The following is a 27,106-nucleotide window of genomic DNA, read 5'->3' on the forward strand; positions in this document are numbered from 1 at the left end:
TGTGGAATTACTCTCGTGTTTACCCAAGAGCAAATGGAAAGAAACCAAAGGAGCAGGCTGAACGTCTGGGAAGAGTCTGGGATGCTGAATGCAATAATCTTATTCTTCTCAAATGGAATTCTGACAAGGAATGCTTCCAGATTAGGTTTTTATGGTGTCATCACCTTGCCTCAATCATGGAATATTACGGGGGGGGGGGGGGTCCAGATGTCATTGTCTTCCACTCATAACCTTGCCCATGTTTTCCTGCTGCTTCTTACGTTTTTGTTCTTACCACAGAAAACACATTAAGGAGAAAAAAGTGTTATAGCTGTACAGTACCTCTTAACTGGTAGTGCTAGGAGCCCTCTATCTGGAAGCAGCCACAGTCATCCAATTCTGTGTCTCATCTGTGTACATTACAAAGCCAGGAAGACAAAAATAGGTAATAGATGGATGTGCAAAAAAGTTAATTACTTTTTTCTGTGTAAACACGCAGAGGACAGGACTTTAGCCTCATAAGCTGATTTGTTATTGACATTGTAAATAAGTTGCAATTGTTTAACTGGTTCTTTTTATCATTTTTATTTATTTTATTAATGTGCTTTATCTGCCTTGCTTTTATGTTTTTGATTGTTCTTTTGTATTTGTTTACTTTGGATTTTATTGCTGTCAGCCATCTTGAGCACCATTTGGTTGAAAGATGGGGTACAAACTTAACAAATAAAGTATAAATTTAAATGCATGTGCTCTTCCACTGAGCTACAGCCTCACCATAACTTAAATCCACTTCACAAATTACATAGTTTAGGCTGGGGGTCCCCAACAAGGCTTCCAAGGGTGCAGGTGTGCCCTTGAGGCCTTTAATTATTCTTAATATTATTATGTATTACATTTCTATACTGCTCCATAGCGAAAGCTCTTTGGGCGGTTTACAGAAGTTAAAACATTAAAATACAATATAAAAAGTTTAAAAGCCATTTACATAAAAGCACACAGACCATATACACAAACAACATATAACTAAAAACAACTTTGAACAGTCAGTCATAACTAAAGACACATCCAGGACTGATTAAAACTCACCATGTGATGTCAAATGCCTGGGAAAAGAGATAGGTCTTAACCTGGCGCCAAAAAGATAACAATGTTGGCGCCAAGCAGACCTCATCAGGGAGCTCATTCCACAAATGGGGGGCCACCACTGAGAAGGCCTTCTTCCTCATTGTTGTCTTCTGAGCTTCCCTTGAAGGAGGTACTTGGAGGACTTTAGATGCTGAACTAAAGAGTACAGGTAAGTCCATTTTGGGAGAGGTGTGCCATCAGGTATTGTGGTCCCAAGCTGTGTAGGGCTTTATAGGTTAAAACCAGCACCTTGAATTGCGCTCAGAAGTATATAGGCAGCCAGTGCAAGCAAACCAGAGTTGGTCTTATATGTGTGGACCTTACTGTCCCAGTTATCAATCTGGCTGCCGCATTTTGCATGAGCTGCAGCTTCTGAACCGTCTTCAAAGGCAGCCCCATGCAGAGCACATTGCAGTAATTACACTCTCATGGTGATTTCTGTGTATACAAGGCATGTCAACTTCCTGGCTGCATTATATTTTTAAAACTATGGACCTGGTTTCTCTATAATTTTAAGTCTATGCACCTTAACTTGCTGTTTTAACACGCCCCCTTGCTCTCTGATTGGCCAAAGTAATGTTACAAATGTATTCCTACTCCCATTTGTGCCTGCTATGAGCTGGTGTGAGTGCTGGGTGGCTGTGTTGGAAGGGAAAGCTAAGTGTTCCCCATGTATGCAGACTGGCAGTATGGGGTTGGGACCAAGCAGACTGGGATATTTTCCATTTAAGAGGGGAGTACAGGCAGGGGGAGGGCTTGTTCACCCTCCTATCTGCATTTGAGAGGGTAAGGGGGATGGTGCTTGGTCTCCAACCCTTTATTTTTGTGTGTTGGGAAGAGCGGTGTTTGTCCTCTGTGCCCTTCTGTTTGTTTGTCCTGTAGCCAACTGTGGATCCACCAGATCGTTGTTTCATCTAGCCCACTTTTAGCTAGTTTGCTCATCAGGATATCATGGGGCACTTTGTTGAAAGCTTTGCTGAAGTAGAGGTATATTATGTCCACAGCATTTCCACAGTGCACAAGGGAGGTTACCAGATCAAAAAATGAGATCAGATTTGTCTGGCAGGATTTGTTCTTGACAAATCCATGTTGGCTTCGAGTAATCACTGCGTTGTTTTCAAGGTGCTTACAGATGGATTGCTTTATAATCTACTCCAGAATTTTCCCAGGGATTGATGTCAGACTGACTGGTCTGTAGTTCCCAGGTTCCTCCTTTTTGTCCTTTTTGAAGATAGGGACAACATTAGCCCTCCTCCAGTCCTCTGGCACTTCACCCATCCTCCATGATTTCTCAAAGGGAATAAACAGTGGTCCTGAGAGTTCTTCTGCCAGTTCCTTTATTGCTCTAGGGTGCAGTTCATCTGGCCTTGGAGATGTGAACTCATTCAAAGTATATAGGATTTTAAAAATCTGGTAGCATAATAAAACAAATCAACATGTGAGATTTTGTATTTATAATAAAATGAAATGTATTAAACACAAAAAGTTATATATGCTATTATTCATAAATCTATGCTTGGTTCTAACCTACCTACCTACTCTACCCCTTCTAAATCCTATTCTCCAAACCCACTCACTAGATGTATACCCCTTCAATCACTAATCCCCACCTGACCATTTAACTGTCAGTTCACCTGTCTTTAAACCTCTGAAACTGTCACTCACAAGCCCTCCCACCTTTCACTCACTCTCTAACATTCTATTAACCCTAACTTACCTGGATCACATTTGCAAATTCCAACACACATATTTATATTCACAAGCATATGTTACAGGTCCCCTGCTGAGTAGGGTGGGCTGTGTTGTGGGGGACAAGGGCAGATCTGTGAAAATCAGGCAAAGGCAGCTTCTGGGAGTGGAGTGGAACTTGCAGAAGGTGTTTCTGCTTTGTGTTTGGGGATCCTCCTTTTCCCTTGTACCATAGCTCAGCCCATTCAACAGGGCCTCCCCATTCCTCTGTGTATCGTGTTCGGGGGCTGGAGGGGCAGCCATGGAGAGGGTGGAGAAAGGAAGTCGCTTTCATCCATCCCAGTTGCATGTACTTAAATGTGATCCACCCCTGTATTTCTATCCCACCTTTCCTCCAAGGAGCAACCTTATGAGTTAGGCTAGGCTGAGAATTAGTGCCTGGCCCAAAGCCACCTAGTGAGCTTGGTGGCTGACTGGGAATTTGAACCAGGGTCTTCACAGGCCTATTCTGACTTCCTAACTATTATGCCATGTTGGGTCTTTGGGTTATAAAAGAGAGCATCCCAGCAGATTGTGCCAAATCAGATTAACAGTGTAATCCTATGCATTTAAATCCCAGTGTGTTCAATGGGGCTGACTCACTAGTACCAACACAATCCTATACATGTCTACTCAGAAGTAAGTCCTATTGAGCCCAATGGGACATACTCCCAGGTAAGCATGTTCAGGACTGCAGCCTGACCGTGCAATCCTAGGCATGTTTATTCAGAAGCAAGTCCCACTGTTTCCATGGGGTTTACTCTGGGGTAAGTGTGAGTAGGATCAGAACCGGCCTTACTATTAGGCAAAGTGAAGCAGTTGCTTCAGGTGGCAATTACTGGGAAGTGGCAGCAAGGTGTTTGACTGTGTACCACATGCACCCCCTAAGCTTATCTCCTGCCTTTGGGTGTGGTGGAGGATGCTACCCCATTGTCAGTGCTGAAGAAAGATTCAACAGACACAGACCAGTCAGCTTTTGTATATGGAGCAGGGGGGCATCTTGTTCTTTGCCTCAGGCAGCAAAAGGTTTTGGGGCAGCCCTGCATGGGATTGCAGCCTAAATCATTGTTTTCAAAGTGCAGAGAAAGCTTTGATCAATGCAGAAGGTATGAGTCCAGGGCAGTGGCCAAGGAGGAGGGAACTGCAAAGCACTTCTCCGAACATTTGCTACCATATAGGACATTGTGGTTCATCTAATCCCTGTTTCATGAGGTTCTGACGTTGTTATTAAAAACCTGGAAGTGTGGAGCACAACGTGGAACACAGTTGCCAACTGCACACATGACTTACAGAGTTTGCAGATACAAGCTACATGTTAAAGCCTGGTGCAGGCATATTCTAGAGCAGGGGTGCGGAACTTCAGGGTCAGGTGCCAAATCTGGCCCTCTGGGCTTCATCAGATGGCAATACGCCTTCCCCTGGCCTTTTCCTCATCCCTTGCCCCCTGATCATTTATTGTTTGGTGCTTTTCTGGCTTTCTGTGCAGTCCCCCCCCCCCCCGCCTTCTAAAAGGTTGAAATGCCTCTCCTAAGGCTTATTTATTGGCTGCAAGAGCTTTACGCTAAAGTATGCTGGTGTTTTTTTGCTCAGCCCCTTTTGCCTTTGGCCCTGCACACTACTGGAATGTGGTCCCCGTCCCCTATAGCTTCTCCAAAATGGAATCTGTCCCTCCATCTGACAGAGGTTCAACACCCCTCTTTTAGAGACTTCAGCAGCATCCCATCAGGAAGCAACAAGCCCAGTTTCCCCCAAAGCTGTTCCAGGAAAAGCCACCTTATATTCCCGGTAAGACCAGAGCAATGGCCTCTCGCTGTAAATGCCAGAACAGTATGTGTCAGGTTGCATGGAGACGGGGGTGAATGAGGTAGGTAATAACAAGAATAAAATTAATGGCCTGGAAATGGTTTTCTGCTCCACTGGTTATTGCATCTGACTGAAAAATAGCCATAGGGGGAATTTCTGACTGTGGAGAGGACATTCAATGTTCATCCAAAAGAACAGCAACAGTTGTCTCATGAGGTAGTAGAACTTCTGGGCAGTACCCAATGCTGCCCAAGTGCCAGCAGAACCCACAGCTGGCTACAGGATCGGACTCAAAGAGTGCTTATCAATGGGATCTTCTCAAACTGGGGAGAGGTAACGAGTGGGGTACCGCAGGGCTCAGTCCTGGGCCCAGTGCTCTTCAGCATTTTTATTAATGACTTGGAGGAGGAGGTGCAGGGAATGCTGATCACATTTGCAGATGACACAGAATTGGGCGGGATAGCTAATACTTTGGAAGACAGAAACAAAATTCAAAGTGATCTGGATAGACTGGAGCGCTGGGCAGAAAACAACAGAATGACATTTAATAGGGATAAATGCCAAGTTCTGCACCTAGGAAAAAGAAAACAAATGCACAGTTACAAGATGGGGGATACGTGGCTCAACCACACTACAAGCGAGAAGGATCTTGGAATTGTTGTAGATCACAAGCTGAATATGAGCCAACAATGTGATGTGGCTGCAAAAACGGCAAATGCTATTTTGGGCTGCATTCATGGAAGCATAGCTTCCAAATCCTGGGAAGTACTAGTTCCCCTCTGCTCAGCACTGGTTAGGCCTCATCTGGAGTACTGTGTCCAGTTCTAGGCGCTGCACACTAAGAAGGATGCAGACAAGCTGGAGAGGGTTCAGAGGAGGGCAACAAAGATGATCAGGGGACTGGAAACAAAGCCCTGTGAAGAGAGACTGAAAGAACTGGGCATGTGTAGCCTTGAGAAGAGAAGACTGAAGAGAGATAGGATAGCGCTCTTCAAAGGCTGTCACAGAGCGGGAGGCCAGGATCTCTTCTCCATCATCCCAGAGTGCAGGACATGGAATAATGGGCTCAAGTTACAGGAAGCCAGATTCTGGATGAACATCAGGAAAAACGTCCTGACTGTTAGAACAATACAACAATGGAACCAATTACCTAGGGAGGTAGTGGGCTCTCCCACACTGGAGACATTCAAGACGAGGGTGGACAGCCATCTGTCAGGGATGCTTTGACTTAGATTCCTGCATTAAGCAAGGGGTTGGACTCGATGGTCTTATAGGCCCCTTCCAACACTACTGTTCTATGATTCTATTTCCTTGTTACTTCTCCTGTATTGTGTAGAAGAAACCAATTAATCACATTGGGTGTCTCTTTGACTCAAAGATAAAGGGCTGAAGCTTTGTGTGTCAGTGGGGACAACTGACCAAAGTGGAGGCAGACGTCCTGAGGGGTTTTCACTTTCAACAGGTGGAAGCTGGAAAAGGTATAAACCCAGAGCAGGAACGTCCCAGATCCCAGCTCTCTGTGTACCATTTTCAGGGAGCTGGAGGGGCTGCCATGGAGATGATGGGTCAGGGAAAACAGTTTCAACCAGCCCAGCTGTACACACACCTAAATCTGGAGCCATCCAAATGTTCATGAACATCCCAACTATAGGGGTAATGTGAGGCAATGTCAGCACCTGTCAGTCTCATCATCATGTGTTGTAATTAATTTGAAATGTTATAATGTTAATATTTGTGAAATGAATTCTTTGGATTGCTTCTTTATTGTAATGATGTACTATTGCAACTGATGTATTAGTATGCATTCTTGGTTTTGTGTTGCTCCTGTGTTGTAAGCAGCTTTGGGCCCATTTTGTGGAAAACATCATAGAAATAAAATCATAAATCGATGAATAAATATTGGTTTGGATCCAAATGTAGTCATACGTCTTAGAAGAGAGCACTGAAATCAAGGGATCTTAAGCTAGTCATGACTAACTCATCCCATTTATTTCAAGAGATCTACTCTATCATGACTACATTTGAATTCAACCCATAGCATTGAAGGAGAAGATGGGTTGTGTCCCACAACTGCTCATGAACATCTCAGCTACAGGGGTAGCATGAGGCAATGCCAGCACCTGCCAGTCCCATCCTCATGTGTGTAATCCCAATTTCTATCTCTGCAAAATGCAGAGATTGTTCACTTCTCTCTGGTGATGGCGCCCCAAAGAGCAGATGAGGGGGGCAGGTTCAGGCAGCAGCAAGGTGCTAAGAGTCTTTGGTGGCTGCCTGAGATACCGACAGGTTGACACACTGCTTCTCTGCCGTCCCCACTTATGACATTTATGGCTGTGAACAGGCAACCCAGGAGGTTCTCTCTACTAGGATTATGTAGTAATTAGACTGCAGCCTGGTCTGAATTGTTACCATTAAGATCATTGGTTGACCCTGGGCTGGTCACACATCCTCAGCCTAACCTACTTCACAGGGATGTTGTGAGGATAAAATGTGCAACAGCCACGTACAACACCATGAGTTCCATCAAGGAGATAAATAGGAGAAAGAAATTGTTCTTGAGAGACTTGAAGCTCGCATGATAGTCACGATAGCTTGCAGATGTGTTCATTTTTTTCTAACTCACAAAGGAGTCCAGGCAAGAACATCCTCATTGCCCACAAGGAACCTGCACATCCAAACACCTGGGGCTTTAATTGGCACTTTCTCCTCAATTAAAGCAATTGTTAGCATAGTTAATAATTTATTTTATTTTAATTTCATTCATAACACTGTTGACGTGTTGTGGGATCGGGATCCGTGCTGACAGAATTATTTACAGTTCACTGAGCTGACTCCAAATGTTCCCACTAGGGAAAGGGAAAGGAGCAGAAAACTGAGGGCAAAGGGCTCTGACAATCAAGGTCCCTAGAAGATGGAATGAAACCCCCAAATAAGTGTCAATCTGTTATGGGGGTTACTCTCCTAAGGGCCTCTGGTTTCAGTTCAGAGCCATAATGGTTATCCAGTAACTCTCAGGCATCAAAACATAACCATGAAGTTTGGCTGCCACAAGGGCTGAAGATGAAACCCGCAATTTTTATAAATGTGGTCACACACATTACAACCAACAGATTAGCTAAATAGCCCCACAGTGGTAACACAGAGTCAAATCCCTATTTCACCTATTGGCATCCACTAGAAAGAAGAATGGGTGCTAACTGCCATGGACCAGAAGACTACTGTTCAGAAGTTTCAGCTGGTCCCGAATGCTCCGGCCAGAGTGCTGGGCGGGGCCAGTTACAGGGAGCATGTGACTCCCTTGTCACAGCAGCTTTACTGGCTACTGGTCTGTTTCCAGGTGGAATTCAAAGCACTGGTTATGACCTATAAAGCCCTATATGGCTTGGGACCAGGCTACCTGAAAAGCTGCCTTCTCCCATACAAGCCTGCCTGATTCAAGTCCTTCTGGAGAGGCCTTTCTTTTGAGACTGCCACCTTAGAGGTGCATTTGGTGATGACCCGAAAGAGGGCCTTTTTGGTGGCCGCTCTCAGGCTGTGGAATTCCCAAGGGAGGCTAGGTTCTCTCCCTCTCTGCTCCCTCTCAGGCAAAGACTGCTTTATTCAAGGAGGCCTTTGGCCTGTAAGTGGTTCTTGTTGGGTTGGGCGCTGGTTGTTGTTCTTGTTTTTACACTGTAATTGCTTTATTTTTAATGTATTTTAATGTATTGTTTTCATCCATTTTAACTGTCTATAAGCTGCCGAGTGCCATTTTTTGGCAGCGAGGCGGAGTACAAATCAAATCAATCAATAAATAGAAGGGCTGCCTTTGTGGATTATTGGCATCTTCATCATCAACCAGCCCTGAGCATAAACAGTGATTTCGATCACATCCACAATCAGATTCACTTGACTAAAAGTGGTTACTAATGATGCTACCGAATTTTGTAATTAGTCAGCTCGTTGGTCAAAACTCATGCATTCATAATGTTCACCTTTGTAGCAAGCTTGGATTGCCATCTTATATTAATTTTGGAATAGATTACGAGCTTCGGAGCATGTGCAGTCTGCATCTAAACTACATTTCTGCACATGTCCTGAGTTGGTTAGTTTAAGCCTTTTCTTTCAGGAGAAAATGTGATGATGTCACTTGGCGGCACCATTATCTCTCCTTCATGTACCAATTGGTGACAGTGAGTAAACATTAAATAGGAAAGCCATGTGGAAAGAACCAATCAGGAAAGGGGGAAAAACATGGTGATGCATGATGTCATGACACATTATGTGATTAGAAACTACAACCCCCAAGATGCAGTTTGATACTGTTCATGCGCAACAACTTGTATACACAGAACAAGATCTCAAATTAAAGGAGAACTTTCATCTGGGATTACAAGGATGAATTTGTTACTTTCTGAGGAAATTACTAATTTCTTGGGGAGAATTCGCCCATCACTAGTGGTCATAGAGCCCCATGCAATTGGGAACCATGATAAGGCAGGGTTCCTGGTTGCGTAGAACAATATAAGTATATTCAGCTGAATGCAGTTACAGCTCCTTTGTAGGCTTTCCCCATCAACATGGAGAGGTCCAGAGTGGAGAAGACAGGGCTGAACCGTGTGTCCCCAGGTCCCTCCAGGATTACAGTAAAGCCCTCTTTGGAGAACTCCTGAAAAGGGTTTGAAAAGCTGAGAACTGTGAACATGATCCAGCCCAATATTTGTGTGCTTAGAAGACAATTGCCCCGGGGGTGTACAAGCAAGATCCTTAAAGTAATGGAACAGCCACATTATTTAAATATATTTATTTAAATACTTTCTATCCTGCCTTTGTACACCAAAACATAGTCAAGATGGGTCACAATAAAAATTATTACAAATCAGAAAATATAAAGGATTGAATTCATATTTTGCCATACTTAAGTTAATCATAACATCCGTTCCACCGATCTGCCCTAGGTCCCATTGATTTCAATGGATCTATGTCAAATATGACTAAGTCTGGATCCAACCCATTACCATAAATAGAAACCAAAAATAAAACAGTAAAAAGCAGCAGTTAATTGGGTCAAGTGAGGGAGAATGCTCACTGGAATACAATCATCTTCTCCACCAACATATGAAGGGACAGGGCTTATGCTTCCACTGAGACTTGGCTTGAGACTGTATTGCCATTAGGGATGGATGTCAGTTTCACTTTCACTCACATTCAGTTATCAAAAATGAACTGAACTGAAATGCTCACCCACCTGCACCAGCCAGATGCAATACGTAGGTACAACTATTCCCAGCACGCAGAGGACCACGTTCCTGCCTATCATATAGATGTTAAAGATGAGGAGCCTGTCAGAAAAAAAGAAGAAGTGGCCACCCTATTTTAGCACTAACATAGTCGAATACACAGGGATGCAACCCCAACATTTAATTAAGCACTCAGCCTGGATGAACAAATATGTCAGTTTCACTTTCTCTCACAATCAAATTGTTTAAATCTCAAGTTCTTTCCGTCCCCAATATAAAGAAATTTGTGAATTTTGGTAATATTTTATCAAAAACAAACTGAAATGAAATCTCACCCATCCCTAACTGTCATTAAAATACAGCAGTGTGGGGTAATGGGATCTGCTGAAGTGGACCGTGTCCACAAAAGCTTAAGTGAGAATAATATGTTAGTCTCTAAGCTTTTCTACGCAAGGCATTTATTGTGCGCGCATCATTCCCTACTTACAGTTGTTTACAGGTTCTTTAGATGACATCGTGATCCTCCAGTTTTGCTTTGGTTTTTAAACAGCATTTTCAGAGAATTTTTTTGATCAGGGAAAATGTGGTATTATTTGTGAAAGCAAAAGAAAATGCTTTTTCCACTTGCATAATTGTGCTATTCTGCTATACCATGGTGCAACCTAGGGGTTATGTAGCAAAAAAGCAGGCAAGGAAACACACTTTGTCTAGTACTCAGATCTCAATTCTGCAACAAAACTGAACATAGATACAGTGGATTAACAGCCTTGTGTAAAAAAGCTCTTTAAGGTGCCATAAGACTTTGTGTTGTTTTTTTCATTCCCCAAGATCCTGCCACATTGTAGTCTGTTCCAGCATTCATGGCCTATGTGACATTACATGTCTCTCTCTCTCTCTCTCTCTCATTCTCTTTCTCTCTCTATATATATACAGTCAGGGCTAGAAATATTAGAACAAGGATAACTGTTTTCGCAGCTGGCCTCTGTACATCACCACATTGAAGTTGAAAGGAAACACAACCAGATGGGAGTGAAGTCAGGACTTTCAGCTGTAATTCAAGGGATTTGACAAAAGTGGGGCACCAACCATTCAGGAAGGATATACACACACCCATTGTTGGTGGCTCATAAGTAATGGAACGAATGGCTGACAAGCAGCTGCATGGCCAGTTGTGGCCTGTTAACTGGGTACCCCATGACCAATCAAGCACAGAAATGGCCTGGAGGTGGTTCTGAGTGTTACATTTGCATTTGGTAGCTGCTCACTGGAACCCCCAACATGAGGTCCAAAGAGGTGTCCATGTGAGTGAAGGAGGCCATCATTAGGCTGAGGAAACAAAATAAACCCATCAGAGAGATAGCAAAAGCAGTGGGAGAGGCCAACACAACAGTTTGGAACATCCTGAAAAGAAGGAATTAACTGGCAAGCTCAGCAACAGCAAAAGGCCTGGGAGACCATGGAAGACAACTAAAGTGGATGACCACAGAATTCTGCTCAGGGTGAAGAGGAATCCTTTCACAACATCTAGCCAGGCCAAGAACACTCCTGAGGAGGTAAGCATGTCATTGTCAACATCTACAGTCAAGAGACGGCTTTATGAATGTAAATACAGAGGCTTCACAACAAGGTGCAAACCACCGGTAATGCTCAAGAACAGACAGGCCAGATTAGCCTATGCCAGCAAACACTTAAAAAAAGCCTGCCCAGTTCTGGAATAAGATTCTTTGGACTGATGAAACCAAGATTAACTTGTACCAGAATGATGGGAAGAGAAAAGTATGGAGAAGGAAGGGAACAGCTCATGATCCAAAGCATACCACATCATCTGTCAAACATGGTGGAGGCAGTGTTATGGCATGGGCATGTATGGCTGCCAATGGAACCGGGTCACTGGTGTTTATTGATGACCTGACTGCTGATCAAAGAAGCAGGATGAATTTTGAAGTGTATAGGGCTATACTTTCTGCTCAGATTCAGCTGGATGCTGCCAAACTGGTAGGATGCCGCTTCATACTGCAGATAGATAATGACCCAAAACATACAGCAAAAGCTACCTGAGAGTTTCTCCAGGCAAAGCAGTGGGATGTTCTTCAATGGCCAAGTCAGCCACCTGATCTCAACCCAATAGAGCATGGTTTTCACTTACTGAAGACAAGACTGAAGGCAGAAAGACCCACAAACAAGCAGCAGCTGAAGGCAGCTGCAGTAAAGGCCTGGCAAAGCATCTCGAGGGAGGACACTCAGCATTTGGTCATGTCCATGGGTTCCAGACTTCAGGCAGTCATTGACTGCAAAGGATTTTTATCCAGGTATTGAAGGCGATCCTTAAGTTTGAAATGATATTGGTTTGTTCCATTACTTGTGAGCCACCACCAACGATGGGTGTGTGTGTATGCCACTGGCTGTCCTTCCTGAATGGCTAGTGCCCCACAGTTGTCACACCCCTTGAATTACAGCTGGAAGTCCTGGCTTCGCTCCCATCTGGGTGTTTTTCCTTCCAACTTCAGTGTGGTGGTGTACAGAGGCCAACTGCCAAAACAGTTATCCTTGTTCCAATATTTCTGGCCCTAACTGTATATATGGAGTTTGTAATTACAATAATGTGTTCCTGTTATAAATCTATGTTTATCCTGAGTATCTCTAAGGTGAAAGTGGGATAAGTGACAAAAGGAGTGGTGGATTTGCATGTGTGTGATGATTCACTGAGTGAGTGAGAAGGGGGTGAAGTATGTGTCCTATAAAAACTGTGGGCTGTGCTGTGTGAGTCAGACAGGGTTTAGAACAGAGACAGGGATATGATCTGAGTTAGGGTTTGAGATAGAGAATTGATGTAATGGGATTTTAGAACTGAGAGAGAGTGTGAAGGTCTGTGGTGATTGTGAAGTGTTTGATCTGAAAGTCTGATCTGGTGTATGCTGTATGAGAGAACATATATTAATAGACCCATTAAGAGTTGCTTATTTTCTGTTCAGCAACTTATTTGCTGTAATTAATACCATTTATTTGTTTAACCAAATCTTATGCCTTGTGCTCCTGGCTGTGTAAGGTAAAGGTGATAAAGGAAACAATAAAGGTGATATTATAAAGAAGTGTGTCCTCACAGAGGACTGAGTACGGGTTGGACCTGAGCCTTAAAGGTCCTGGTGGCAGTGTGATTGTGTGCGGGGCAGGTGTTTCCTTCTTGGGGTCAGAAAGACCTTAGAGAAGGGGTATCCTCATGGGGAAGGGGCAGGAACACCACAGCCTACTTAAATATATACCTCCATGATTCCATTAATGTGATTGAAGTGTTTTCCATTCCGTTTATGGCTGTAGGTTTTTGAATTTGGTCTGAAACAACCTAAAGGGCAAGCAAAATCTTGTATGTCCCAAACACACAGGCTGCTCACTCAACTTGCTGTAATGTGGTAGAATAGTATATTATTAGAAGTTTTCATCCAAAGTTTATGGATTTTCTTGTCTTGTTTGGGAACTGGTGACTGTACATGTATGCCATATACTGGAGCTCAGGTATGGTCATCTTTTCACAGACGTTCAGTGTCTTATTGTCTAAACTTTGTTTGAGGTTATAGCCCAAGATTTTAGCACGGCCTGACTGATAGGGCTTCAGTTTCTTGTCTTTGATTTTGGTTTCATCAATTGCTGTTTCCTCCAAGAGGCACATCCCCATCAGCTCCTTCTGCCTCTTCTGCAGAAGATCAACTTCTTTGTACAAAGTCTTTAAATCCATCCTCTCCTGAATCTTAATCCAGAAGGTATTATTGAAATGCTTGTAAAGTTTCCAATCCAAAGCACACCACTCTTTCACCTTTTCCTTGCTGTCTGGTTTCAAAGTCTGAACACTGTCTAGGCTCCTGGCATTCAGCTTGAAATAAACCACATCATCCAGATCCCAGCACAAAGTATCCTTCAGAAGGATCATGGACTCATCAAAATATTCAGCAATCAGCATCAAATGGAAATTCTGCTCAATGTCCTGTATTACAGACTGGACATAATACTCATCATATATCGCATTGTTGTCATAGCCCAAGTCAAACCACATGTTGTTCTTGGCATAAACATTCCAGACCTTTTCACTTAGATTGTAGTATGACCATGGAGCTGAGAGAAACTCATTCACATTCTTGGAGTTTCTAAATGCTGGTGAATAAGTTTTGTAATAAACATAGGATGATTCAAGCAATGAAACTGGGTCCCTCAGGATTGAAAAATAGAAGGTGTCATTCGGCATTACTCTTCTTACCTTTTAAATCAAAACAGAACAGAATAAGCATAGCCTCTGTTAAATGATAAGTAAAGAGTTCCCACATTCTAAAAAAGATGACTGATATGTCTCTTGCAGATCTTAGCAATATGTTGGAAAAGTTAATTCAATTTGATATGCTACCTGCCTTGGCAAAATGTAGACATACAACTTCATCACCTTAATGCAGGGTCAAGCATGTTAGCTACATTGGGACACCATGATAAACTGGGGTTTACCATGATGGGAACATGCCTAGCTCCCTGGGCTTCTGTACTCCCCCTTCCTGCTCTAGTGCAATCACCAAGAGGAAGTTTTCACTTCCCTTTTTGATTAACCATAGCATAACATGTTTAAAAAAAAAAAAAATACAAGCCAACTTCAAACATGGTTTATGAAGTTGGCTTGTTTCCACAAACCATAGTTGAGATTAACCACAGTTTAAGTTTGGATGTAACACTAAACTGTGGTTAACTGAATACTACAGTTCTGAAATCAGAAGTGAAAGCTCCTCTTTGCTAGCCCTGGGTGACACTAGGCTCACTCCTGTCATGATAAACCATAGTTTATCATGATGTCTGAATGCAGCCAATGTGAATGACCAATAGAAGAGTTGACCTATTGTTGGAAACATTTAATCTGAGGAATGTCTACACAGTTGGTGACAGACATTAGTGGAGTGGCAGGAATGGACAAATTGGCAAAACTTTCACCCATATTCCTCATTAAGTGTGCAGAACTGGCAAAACAGTATGGAAATAATGATAATCCATGTAAGCCACTTTCATTGGGCGATACCACTAAATGCATGTAGAAAAATAACTAGTGTAAGGACAAATGGCTTCTGCATGTCGAATGTATCCTTCATAACTGCACAGTTTGGCACAAATAATGAAGAAGAGCTGCTTTACTCATAGTTTAAGCGAAGCAAACTGGCAGAGTGCAAATACAATAGCCTATCATGCCAACTCCTCCCGAATCCTCACAATTTTCCCCTTATTTTTTATCTGAATTTGCAATCTAGCCTTATAGCAATACAAAACGTCCATTGGAATCAATGGAAGAGAATCATTTTCTGGTCACCTTTCTTCTCAGTACTGCACTTTCAGGATTACCTCATGAAGCAAAGTATGGGGCAGAATTAGGTGTTCTTTTAGCAAATGTGCGGTCTCCCTCATGTGTTTACTGAAATAACCATTTTGCAGGGCCGGGGGGCCTCTTGCAAGGGTGAACAGTAGACATGAGGGAGGGGCACCTTCTGTGCCAATAAGTCTCCCCTCCATTGTGTGCAATCAGATATGCTGAACAAACCCAACTCATTCCTCTAAAATCTCTACGGAAATGCATCCTATACATTGGTATTGCTCAGTTTTGCAGACAAGAAAAGAAACTTGGACAACTCCAAATTAGTAAGTAAGCGATAGGAGTTAGGCAGGGTTCCCTTTTGTGCTCTCTTACCTGTGCCAGATTAAACCTCAGGTGGTTGCCCATGATGTTGAAGTTTCGCCCAATTGTTTTGAACTCCTCGACATCTGTTGCCTTGAAGTGCATTGGGTAGCCCAGGTGGAACTCATTGCCACATGGAAGGGCCACCGTGAGGTTGTGTTTCTCTGAGAAGCGGAAGAGGATGTTGAGGACAGTGCTGCTGGCAGTCTTGTGCGTCTTAAGGAACATGACATTTGTGGTGGGTTGACAGGGCTTGAGAACAGGCCACCGCCGCCTGCATTAATATAAAATGGATAAAGAAGGGGAAGATGCTAATTGATAGAAACCACCTTTCCCACCCAATAATAATACACTGCCTATCTCTGCTATGTCTTTCTCTGCAATGCTTTGTGCTTCTGTATGGGGACAATGCAAAACCTCTAACCCAGGGGTGTTGAACCTCAAGCCCAGATGCCAAATCCAGCCCCCCTGAGGTCCCAATCTGGCCTTCCAGGCTCCCCCAGATGGCCACACCCCCTTCTCCTGGCTCTACCCCCTTTCCCCCTGACCAGCAACCATTTGATGGTTCCTCAGCTTTTGCAGTTTTTTCCCCATTCTAAAAGGTTGAAATTTATTTATTTACTTATTTATTTATTAAATTTATTAATCGTCCATCTGGCTGGTCACCCAGCCACTCTGGGCAATGTACAGCATATAATAAAATAGTTTAAAACAATAAAATTCTACAATAAAAACATTTTCTAAAATATCCTAACCCACCCCAAATGCCTGCCTGAACAACCTCGTTTTTAATGCACGGCGGAAGCTCATTAAAGAGGGGGCATGATGGAGTTCCTTAGGGAGGGCATTCCACAGAGTGGGGGCCACCACAGAAAAGGCCCTCTCCCTCATCCCTACCAGTCTAGCTGTCCAGGCTGGTGGGACAGAGAGAAGGCCATCCGAGGCTGATCTTGTTAAGCGGCCTGTCTGGTGTTGCTGGAGGCACTCCTTAAGATAGGCTGGGCCGGAACCTTATAGGGTTTTAAAGGTCAAAACCAATGCCTTGAATTTGGCCCGGAAAACAACTGGTAACCAGTGCAACTCCTTCAGCACTGGAGTGATGTCATCTTGCCGGTGGCTGCCTTTAATCAGGCGAGCCGCCGCGTTCTGTACCAGGTGCAGCTTCCGAACCGAAATGACTCTCCTAAGGCTTAGTTACTTGCAGTAAGCTAAAATATGCTGGTGTTCTGTGGTATTTTGACCCCTTCCTGTATTTTGGCTTGCACCCTTTTGCCATTGGCCCCACCCACCACTGGAATGCAGCCCCCGAGAGCTTCTCAAAAATTGAATTCAGCCATCAAGGTGAAAGAGTTTCGACACCCCTGCTTTAACCTGAGCTGCTTTTCATTATCTGATGCAGATCGATACAGCTGATGCAAATAAATGTAGCTCCATTAGGATTATTCCCTTCTCATCTTAGAGGTTCATCACATGAGGCTGAAATCCCACATCCTTACTGGGGCTTTCTGCTTCTGGTTTCTTTGTGTGATTACAATGGGCTCCTTTATGCGGTGGACATGTGATTTGAATTGAAAACTTCCTTTCTCAGCAATGTTCTTTATGTTTCATTATAGAGCTCCATCTAGTGGCTGTATTATAGCACAACACCATCATTACACACTGCCGATATCTTGCATTAATGTTCCTTATCGGGACATCTCTGATCTTTTTAAAAGCGGGATAAAGGTCAAAAAGCATAGGAGACACCCTGGAGGTTGACACATCATGTAAAGGACCCACAAATTTCCATGAGTGACCAATCACCAGCGTGCAATAAAAGACTCGTGTAGAAATGCTCTAAGGTTTCAATTAGGGGTGTAGGAATTTTGTTAAATCCATTCTGACAATGTTTCACAAATTGTCAGGCATCTTTCATTCTGTCATCTGCTCATTGACAGAATCAGAATTTGTTCTACCAGAATGTTGTTCTCCTTGCACTAATTTGTATGAAAAACTGACGAGTAAGTCCATGGAATCTGCGTGACTCAGAAAACGCTAGTTCACTGCTGAATCCACAGCTTGGATTCATACAAATCCAAACTTGTTTTAATCTGTTGCAGATTTTGCTGACATCTTTAGCTGTAATCCTGGGCACACTTAGTCTTCCTTCCAAGTAAACATGCCTGGCATGCAAACTACCTTTTGATATATGTGTGGCCAGTGTCAGTGGTGTTCACAGGCACAGTCTGCCCTGGAATGGCCAATGTCCATATTGTCAAGGGCCATTCACAGGTGGCAGTCTACATAGTGTGGTTACCATGCCTTCTTCCTGATGGTATTTGTAAAATACTATCATAGGGCAGTATCCAACAGGACACAACTGCTAACGTAAACTATGTTTTGCTAGTGTAAATTAATCTAACACAACTCCAATAGCATTAGCTGGCACACCAGTTACCCACTAGAGTTTACTCTAGTGCAATTAATTTACGTTAGTGGTTGCACCCTGCTGGACACTGCCTATAGCCTGAAACTTTTTTTTGAGGCTACTAAAAAAAGAAAGGGTAAAAGTACCCTTTTGATCTTTACATGTAATATTCTGGAGATGCTCAAGCTTTAGCATGATACAAAACATGTTCTGCACAATATGGGCTGGATCCAGATTTATGCCGGATCAACCGCCCCACCCTCTGTCCCATGGCAGCCCCTCCATCCCCTTGAAAATGCTACACAGAGAGCCAGAAGACCCCACTGAACAGGGTGAGCTGCCGTGTGTGTGGGGGAAGGGGGGAATCCCCCAAAATCGGGCAGAAGGACCTTCTGCAAACAGAACCGTTCCTCTTGTGGAAGGTTCCTTCCGCTTGCGGAAGGCAGATTCTGGATCCAACCCTATAAATACAAAATGAAACTCCACCGGTTGCAGATGTTTCTACAGAGCCAAGTAAAAACCTAAGTGTAGGAAGTAGTGTTAATGGACATTGTCCCTGTTGAGCCAGTTCACTTAAACACAGGGTGCTTCCAGACAGAGGGGCCCTAGCACTAATCATTAGAATGATTAAGACTCTTGCCAGTAGGGCAGGAGGAATGGTGGAAGCATTTTTTGCCTCTCCATCCGCCCAAAAGGACATTTCTGTTAGATGGGACTCAGAACCCATTTAACTTTCCCTCTGTGCAAGGGGCATGATAGGGTGGCGGAATGGCGGCAAAGGATTTCTCGGATCCTCAGTCACTCCTCCCCCACGCACCAGCATGCCCCCAACACTTCAATTTCTCCCCCTCTATGAGGTCAGAGGGGCGGGCACCACAGACATCTCTGTGGTGGCTGGGAGGAGCCAGGAGGGTGACTCTGACTTCAGAAAACACCTCTAAGGCTGGAGCTCTGTCTAAGATGACCTCAGAAGAGGTTTTTAAGGCAATCCTATAGCCTCTGGGACACTGTCTCGGGACCACTTGATTGTTCTGTAAAGGCCCTTTTTCAAAATGTATGCTATTTTGATTTATATTGAACAGGAGGGGAGAAGAAAATGTTAAAATTAAGGGTGCAATCCCATAGTCCTTAGACATCATCTGAGGGACCACAGCGTGATGGGGGTTTCCCCCTCCAAGACTACGACCTCAGAGGAGGAAGTCTGAGTGAGGATTCCTCCCACCCACCTACCCCTGCTTCACCCATTCCCCTCCCAGCTGCTGTGGAAAGCTCTGTTGCAGCTGCCTCTCCCGAGATCTGAGATCTGACCACAGGAAGAGGAATGAGAGGGAGGGATGAGGGCATCCTGCTGGGTGGGTTCGGGCAGGGAGAGGAGAAGCATGGATCTGCTGGATCCAAAGGCTTCACAGCCACTGGCCCATCAATGTGCATCACATAGATTTGTGCTACTCTGCTATAGCACAGCACCACCTAGAGGTTATGTAGTAGAAAATCAGGAATGGTCGTGCTCCTTGAGCAGAGCTCGGATCTCAGTTCTGCAACCAAATGAAAGTAGATACAGCAGATTAACAGCTGAATTCGTGTAGAAAAGCTCAATATCAAGATTTTTGGAACAGATTTCTATAATAGCAGTTGTCCTCACTAAGGTAATCATTTTAGAAAATGAACTTACTTGACAACCATTACAAGGTGCTGCTGAAAGAATCCTATCAAGGCAATTACTCCCAGCCAAAGGATGAGACATGTTAATTGTTGAAAATACCTGGAAAAGAACCAAGATATGCTCTGCATTTTAATGCAATAGTACTGGTGCAATTCTTAGGACATATGAATACTATAAACTGTCATGGTTTTGCCAAAAGAATCTTGGGAAATGTAATTCATTAACTTGCTCATCACCCAGCATTATGCATGTATATTTATTTATTACATTCATGTTCCCAACTTTCCACTAAAAACAGCACTCAAGGTGGATAAAAATAAAAATACAGATAAAATACAAAATAATTAAAACATAAAAACACGTCAATTAATAGATGCCATCACCTCCCAATAGTACACTGCTGTCCAGTATCCACATAGGACATGCAGATCAGAATCTAGGTAGGTAGGTAGGTAGGTAGATAAATAAATAAATAAATAAATAAATGGACATAAAGCTGGGGGGTGGGGGGACATTACATCAGAAACCAGTAGAAGCTCATTACAGATTCCCAGGGCACTCTGGAGATAAGCTGAAAATCACCATTCTTCATCAAATGAACTTTATATCTAGACTCCAGCACGAGACTGATGAACTGATGGGCAGATTTCAGGCTTATGGGATCTACTTTGCTATTTGCTAGAACTCCAGGATCCACTAATTGGAGCCAGGTGCATAAGACACACACCTAGAATTAAAGAACTCTAAGTCCAGGAATTTGGGGGTTAGGGAAAGTACCAGGACTGAGTGGAACTCACAGTCCTCTCACTCAGAAATCCATCCCTGGTTACCCCTTGCCTTCAAGTTTTCTTCATTTCAGCCGGATACTTTGTGATAGGCTCTGTGTGTGTGATTTTGTTGCTATAGCTAAATAACTGGGAGTGAGAAATCCTTGCTGACGTACTGCATATTACCCAGAGATCTTCCAGTAGATACAGGCCTACCATTTGCCCACTGTTACCGCACATCCTTCACACACATACAAGAACTCACATGTGTATATGTGTAATGGTGAACAAAGAGAACTTTTCCAAAGGTGTGGCATGCATGAAACAGGTTTTTGCAGTGCTTAATAACCAGGTGGGAAATAGCAACTTCTTAAGTGGGGGAAATAACTCAAACAACCATTCAAGTCCAAAGTTGCAGACACTGGGCAGGATCACATGGGCCGCTGTGCTCCCACTGATTCCATTGTGCAAGCAGGACCCACTGCTTGGGCAACTGGGATTTAGTACTTCATCAAGGAACCCACAAAATGAGTGGATCAGAACAAGCTGGTAGAACTAAGTCATTCAAGCTCTGCTGACCTGCCGCGTTCTGGAAATGAGTGTTTCTGCGTCTTTTTGATTCCTGTCCAAAGCGCTAAATCCCCATTGCGCAAGTGGTGGGTCCTGCTGGCATGTGGACACGACTGAATACTACTCTTTATTTTAACATACACCTGCAGTTGTGCTACAAAAGAGAAAAATGGCTTGGTTAGCACAGGAACTGCCAGCCCATAAAGACCCTTTAGATTCCTTCAGGGAGCTGGGCCTGGCCTACGAATGTGATAGATGCCCAAGCAAAAAGAACGAACAACTAGTGACCAAGGGAGTCTCTACGTTAAAGGGGAAAAAAACAGTCCTACTGGGCTTTCTTTGTTGTGGAGCCTTTCCGCGTTTACCGTGGGCTCCCAGACAGCGACTATGTGACTGCTGAGAGGGGAAGTTTTCAATTTTTAATGTTCCATAGTTCTCAGCGAAATAGCACCATCTAGTAGCTGTTCAATAGCACAACAACAAATGTACACATTGGGGAAAATCCGGGTTATTTAAATACCTCATTATCTCTGGATCTTTTTGACATGGAATGTGCCCTGGAGGTTGACGACATTGTGAAAAGGACCCACAAACTTCCGTGAGTGACCCACCACGAGTGCATGATAAAAGCCTTGTGTGATGGCACCCCAAACTTAAAGGGCAATTAAAGCCTTCAGAACAAAGAGTACAAAGGACTCAAAGACTTCAAGGATGGACTCAGGATGGGGCAGAAGAAAAGAAACAATGGTTTGACTCTGGGGAATGAAAGGAAACCTCAAGAAGGTTACTGGCAACTGAGTTAAAGCTAGAGGGCTGTACAGTGCAAAAGCCAAGCTATGCAACAAACTAGGCTGTTGTTCAGTCATTCAGTCGTGTCCGACTCTTCGTGACCCCATGGACCATAGCACGCCAGGCCTTCCTGTCCTGCGCTCCCTCCCGGAGCGTGCTCAAGTCCATATTCATTGCATCAGTGATGCTATCTAGCCATCTCATCCTCTGCCGTCCCCTTCTCCTTTTGCCTTCAATCTTTCCTAGCATCAGGGTCTTTTCCAGGGAGTTTTCTCTTCGCATTAGGTGGCCAAAATATTTGAGCTTCAGCTTCAGTATCTGTCCTTCCAATGAGCACTCAGGGTTGATTTCCTTTAGGATGGACTGATTTGACCTCCTTGCAGTCCAGGGGACTCGTAAGAGTCTTCTCCAGCACCACAGTTAACAAACTAGGTACCAGTATGCAAAACAAGGGGTGCCCAGGTGGTACTCTAACCAGCTGATCTAGTTTGGGAGCAGCAATGCTTCAGGATTGGGCTATATTTTGCATCAAGGCTTGGATTGGCCTATTTATTGATTTCATTTTTATACTGCTCAGTAGCTGAAGCTACTTTGTGAGATAGCTGGCTGGTGGTGACTTGGCAATCAGGTGGGCATTTGCATATTTCCGTAGTTCCATGGCAGCACCTCTCTTTGATCTAATTAGTGGAAGAAGCACATATACAATTATTCTGACCCCACTGCAACCATCCAGGGCAGTCTGGTCATTCCTGGAAGCTTCTGGCTCTGCTGCTTTTTCCAGAACAAACCAGATTCTTGAGCCAAGTTGTCAGGGTAATGTTGATTAAAAATACAAAGCACAGCTACATGTGTACAGAGAGCAAGCATGTCTGAGCTGCTGTGTAGCACTGTATAGCACTAGGACTCATCAGTAAGTTTGATCTTATTAATGTAGGCCTCAGTTGACACAATGGCAGTAGAGGGTAAAGATACAGCAACTTCAAAGGCCTGGGGTTGCATTTCTCTGTGCCATGTCTTGTGTGTTCCTGCTTGACCCATCTATTTCACAGTCTAAAAAGACTCCCAGCAGTCTCTTAGATTCATAAAGGGATCTGTTTAATGCAGTGGTTAGGTGACGTTTTCGGGGAGTTTTTGGCATGGCAAACTAGTGTTGTGAGTCCTGGAGTATATGTTAAGGGAATGTTGCTTTCAGTCACCATATCTCCCAATCAATCCATTTGTAGTGACTTTTGTCATATAAGGAACATATTAAAAAAAAGCACTGCATGAATCTGTCCTTATTCTGGCATCGAAATGTGCATACTGCTGCAGAGCTAATCCATTTCACTCAGCTTTATGAAAGCAAACAGTTAATCTGCGATTAAAAATATATATGCTTCACTGGGTATGTCTGACAGGTGTAAAGGTCTTGTTTCCTGTTTGTGAAAAAGCAAGCCCATGCAGCATGGAAACTTGAACCCAATGAAGGATCTTATTCAAAATGTGCCCACAGGTCTTTAAACAAGGGGATTTGTTGTACCTTAAGAACAATGAGAATGAAAACTAGAAATTAAGCAAATTCCAAAGAGTTTAGTTTCAGGATAAAATGAAACCAAAGCAGTCCCAGGTTATAGTGTCAGGTGAGGGCAAGGCTTTTGGACAGAATTGCAGTGCTTTAGCCATGTGCGGTAGGAGTTTTCTGTGTCTGCACTGAATTCCTTATTTCTTTTCCCTACTCCTTGGAGCCTTTCTACACGAGGTTTTATTGTACACTTGTGATTGCTTACTCACAATAGTTTGCGGGTCCTTTATACAACGTCGTCATCCTCCAGGGCTTCTCCTGTTCTTTGCAACCATTTCCTAAGCTGTTTTAGAATACCAAATACCACACGGAAAGTGTGGTATTATTTAGAAATGGCGAAATGAGACTCTTGTGTATTTGCGTACTTCTGCTATACCACAGCGCCATGTAGTGGCTGTGTAATGAAACATACAGAAAAGCAGAGAAAGAAAAACTCTGGGGAAAAAACACATCTAAAGGAGCCAATCTTAATTCCGCAAAGAATCGAAAAGCAGAAGCCTCGGTAAAGGTGCAGGTTAAAATTCTCATGTAGAAAAGCCCATGGTGTCCTGGTGGGTTTTTTTGGCTGCTTTTCATGCATTTGCAGTCCACATAACCAAAGAGTGCTGGCTTATCTGCACATCTGCTGGTATGCATATTAGGCAGGCTTCAGTATGTCACTTGACATGCTGTAGGCTTGACCTATGTAGCTGGAAAGCAGCAAGCTTCTGTTTTAGTCAATTTCAGGCTATGGTGGAAAAGCCCTTAGAGCAGTGGTTCTCAACTTGTTTTAGTCCATGGACCACCAGGCCAATCAAAAATGTTCGTGGACCACCTCCTTTATTTATTTATTTATTTATTTTGGTTGAGACATGATTAAAAAGAGCAGGCACATTTTGGTTTGAAATTAATTTCTTAAATGTTTGGGTTCTCTTCTCACTGACAAGCGTTTCCATGTTTGGAGTGGTACTTGATAATGCACAACGATTATCGCTTTCCATCGCGAGCCGATTCCTCTGTTTGGACTTAACACACAACAAACACCAACATCCCACCTGACACATATAAATTGATGCAAATGGCAAAAGAAATCTGACTGCATGTGCTGACAGATGTGGGTAACTCCTGGTCATGCTGGTTCAAAATTTCTCTATGGTAGACTGCTTGTACACATCTTGGGCCACAAAATCATTTTTCAGATCCAAGAATTCCACCTGCAGATTCTCTGCAACACTATTAACATCTGTTGAGAATGGATTCATGATGAAAGATAATCCATCCTTTGTCCTGTCCACCTCTGGAAAGTATTGCTTGAATTTGTCTCATAGCTTCTGTAAATGATCAAGAATTTGCATCCAAATGGCTTCCTTTTTCCCGAGCATGGCATCCACACATGGAAATTGAACCAAACTATTGCCTTCGACTCTTACTATCCAGAGTTCCAATTTGTCAAGAAAAGCCTTGATGATGCTTTGGTGAGAGAACAGATTTTCACTTTTCCCTTGCAGCTGAAGATTCAGTTTGTTCAAGATTCCAAAAATATTGACAAGATATGCAAATTCTGCATTTGACTGCGTCAGCACATTTTGGAATTCCTCTTTCCCTTGGGCCTGGAGAAACAAATCCAACCCCTCTGTCAATTGAAAAACCCTGTTGAGTACATTCCCTGCTGACACCCACCGTAAAGAAGTATAGAACAGCAACACATCAAAGTCAGAACCCATGTCATGGCAAACTCTTTTGAACAGCCTGGTGTTCAGAGCTGATGATTTCATGTAATTCATCACTTTCACCAACCCTTTGAAAATGGTGTTGAGTTGATTGGGCAATGTTTTTGGTGCCAAAGCTTCCCTATGAATGAAGCGGTGAACTCCGGTTACCATTGCAGCATGCTGTTTCACCAACGCTTGGAAACCTGATCTTGAGCCCAGCATGAAAGGTAGTGACACCCACAAGATTTGCCCAATCCAGACCATGCACTTCAAAGGAATTGTTAACCATTTCCATCACACCCTGAGCCTTTGTGGTGGTATCAAGAGTCTTACAAAAAGGAAATTCATCTGTGAAGTCCCCCTCAACCATATATCATGCAAACACCAATAGCTAAGAGCACCATGCGATGTCAGTCACTTCATCCAATTGCATGGAAAACAATGGAGACGTCTTTATTTCATCGACAATGTGTTCACTGATGTACTGTGATATCTCATTTATCCATCTCGATATTGTGTTGTTAGAGACAGATATATCATTTAGTTTCCTTGATGTTTCCTCACCAAGAACAAGCTGCACCATCTCTTTTGCACAGAGGAGCACAAGTTGCTCTACAGTGGTATGAGGCTTTTTGGCCTGTGCAACTTTGTTTGCATCAATGTAGGATACGATTTTTCAAACTGATGATTTATTTTGTGAGATGTATAGTAATTATAAATCACTCGGATAAGTTATAATTTATAAATCTCCAAAATAAGTTGTCTGGTGGCAAAAATTGGAACTGCAATATTATTTCTACCTAACTCGCACCGCACACATTACACGGGCTACGTAAAAAAGAAACTATGGCGGTCAGTTTTTATCTCTTGTATTTGGTTGAGTAAAAACATATTTTAGAGTTATTTATTAACAGATAATAATATTTTATTAACCTGCGATACCAGCACTAAAATAGCCAACTCATTTTGGGAGTAGAGTCGGTAGACTGTTTAACTTAGTACTGCCAAAACCGAAATTACTTTCATGCCAACCTGATAAATTCAACAGATGTAAAATCCCCATAAAAAAACCCACACACAAAATAGAAAAATGGGTAATAAACTAACGAACATAAAGTTGAAAATTGTGTGCAAATTTACATTTTATGACAGAAATTATAAAGAAACTAAAACAGTACATTTAGCACAGAACAAACAACACGATAACCACTCAGCACAATGGTGGGAACTACACTCCCCAAACCACACGTATCTAGGCAGGTTTATTGTTGTGAGCTGCCTTGGGAGGGCTTCTGCCCTGAAAGGCAGCCAAGAAATATTTTAAATAAATAAATAATACTCCCACCTTCCCACCAAAAACAAGTTTTAGTTGCGGCCCAACCATTATGTGGCATTTCTGTTGAATGAAACTGTACGAATGTAAATAACGGGAGACGAGCACGTTGTTTTATTGTGCTATTTTCCTCCTGTAAAGAAGTTAAGCTGTGTAAACACAGTGACTCTAAAATATTTTATTTGAACTGTATAAATATAGGCACCCACAAACTTTCTCTGACAATGGGAGCTATATTTAATTTGGCCTGTATTTAATGTTATACAGTTATATATTCGTGTGGACCACTGAAAAAGACACTATGGACCACCAGTTGAGGACTACTGCCTTAGAGGTTCCTTGACTGCCACGCCTTAGGAGTGAAATTGACTAGAACAAAAGCTGCTTTCCAAGATCTGCCTGTGAATAAGGATTCCACGTTTGACACCATTAATGCTGAATGTACCAGATATTATTAAGACATATCCCAGGAAAAATAGCTGTTACGGACACATCACTGTAGTCAGTGTGTCCTTTGAACATATCCTTCTTGTTGTTCATGTTTGTTCCTTTATACCAGCCTTCCCTCCAGGTGTGGGCTATAGCTCCCATTATCTCCAGCCAGCATGGCCTGCTTTATACTAACGATGTGCAGCTTATACTGCTGGAAGGAAAAAAAATGGCCAGATAACACATCTCCATTATATTTCCATTCTAGCTTTAGTTTGCCTCTGAAGTTTGAATGGATCTGCAGTGGTATAGCAGAGCCAGGGCTTGCAGGGTTGAAGCACTGCGGCTTTTGA

The 27,106-nt window shown here is 43.1% G+C and overlaps 1 protein-coding gene across 1 annotated transcript; it reads right to left on the reverse strand.

Annotated features, from left to right (window-relative positions):
* Positions 1 to 13,284: 13,284 nt before the first annotated feature.
* On the reverse strand, positions 13,285 to 24,280 carry GAL3ST2 (galactose-3-O-sulfotransferase 2). The gene is made up of 5 exons (XM_084845677.1): positions 24,220 to 24,280; positions 20,960 to 21,104; positions 19,623 to 19,712; positions 15,556 to 15,817; positions 13,285 to 14,097 (listed from the first exon to the last, which is right to left on the reverse strand). Exons 1-5 carry the CDS (start codon positions 24,278 to 24,280, stop codon positions 13,285 to 13,287), a joined length of 1,371 nt encoding a protein of 456 aa, XP_084701803.1.
* Positions 24,281 to 27,106: the final 2,826 nt, after the last annotated feature.

The sequence above is a fragment of the Heloderma suspectum genome, chromosome 3 (assembly GCF_057233095.1).
Source record: "Heloderma suspectum isolate Gila_16-S chromosome 3, 16-S_ref, whole genome shotgun sequence".
Classification (NCBI taxonomy): Eukaryota; Metazoa; Chordata; class Lepidosauria; order Squamata; family Helodermatidae; genus Heloderma; species Heloderma suspectum.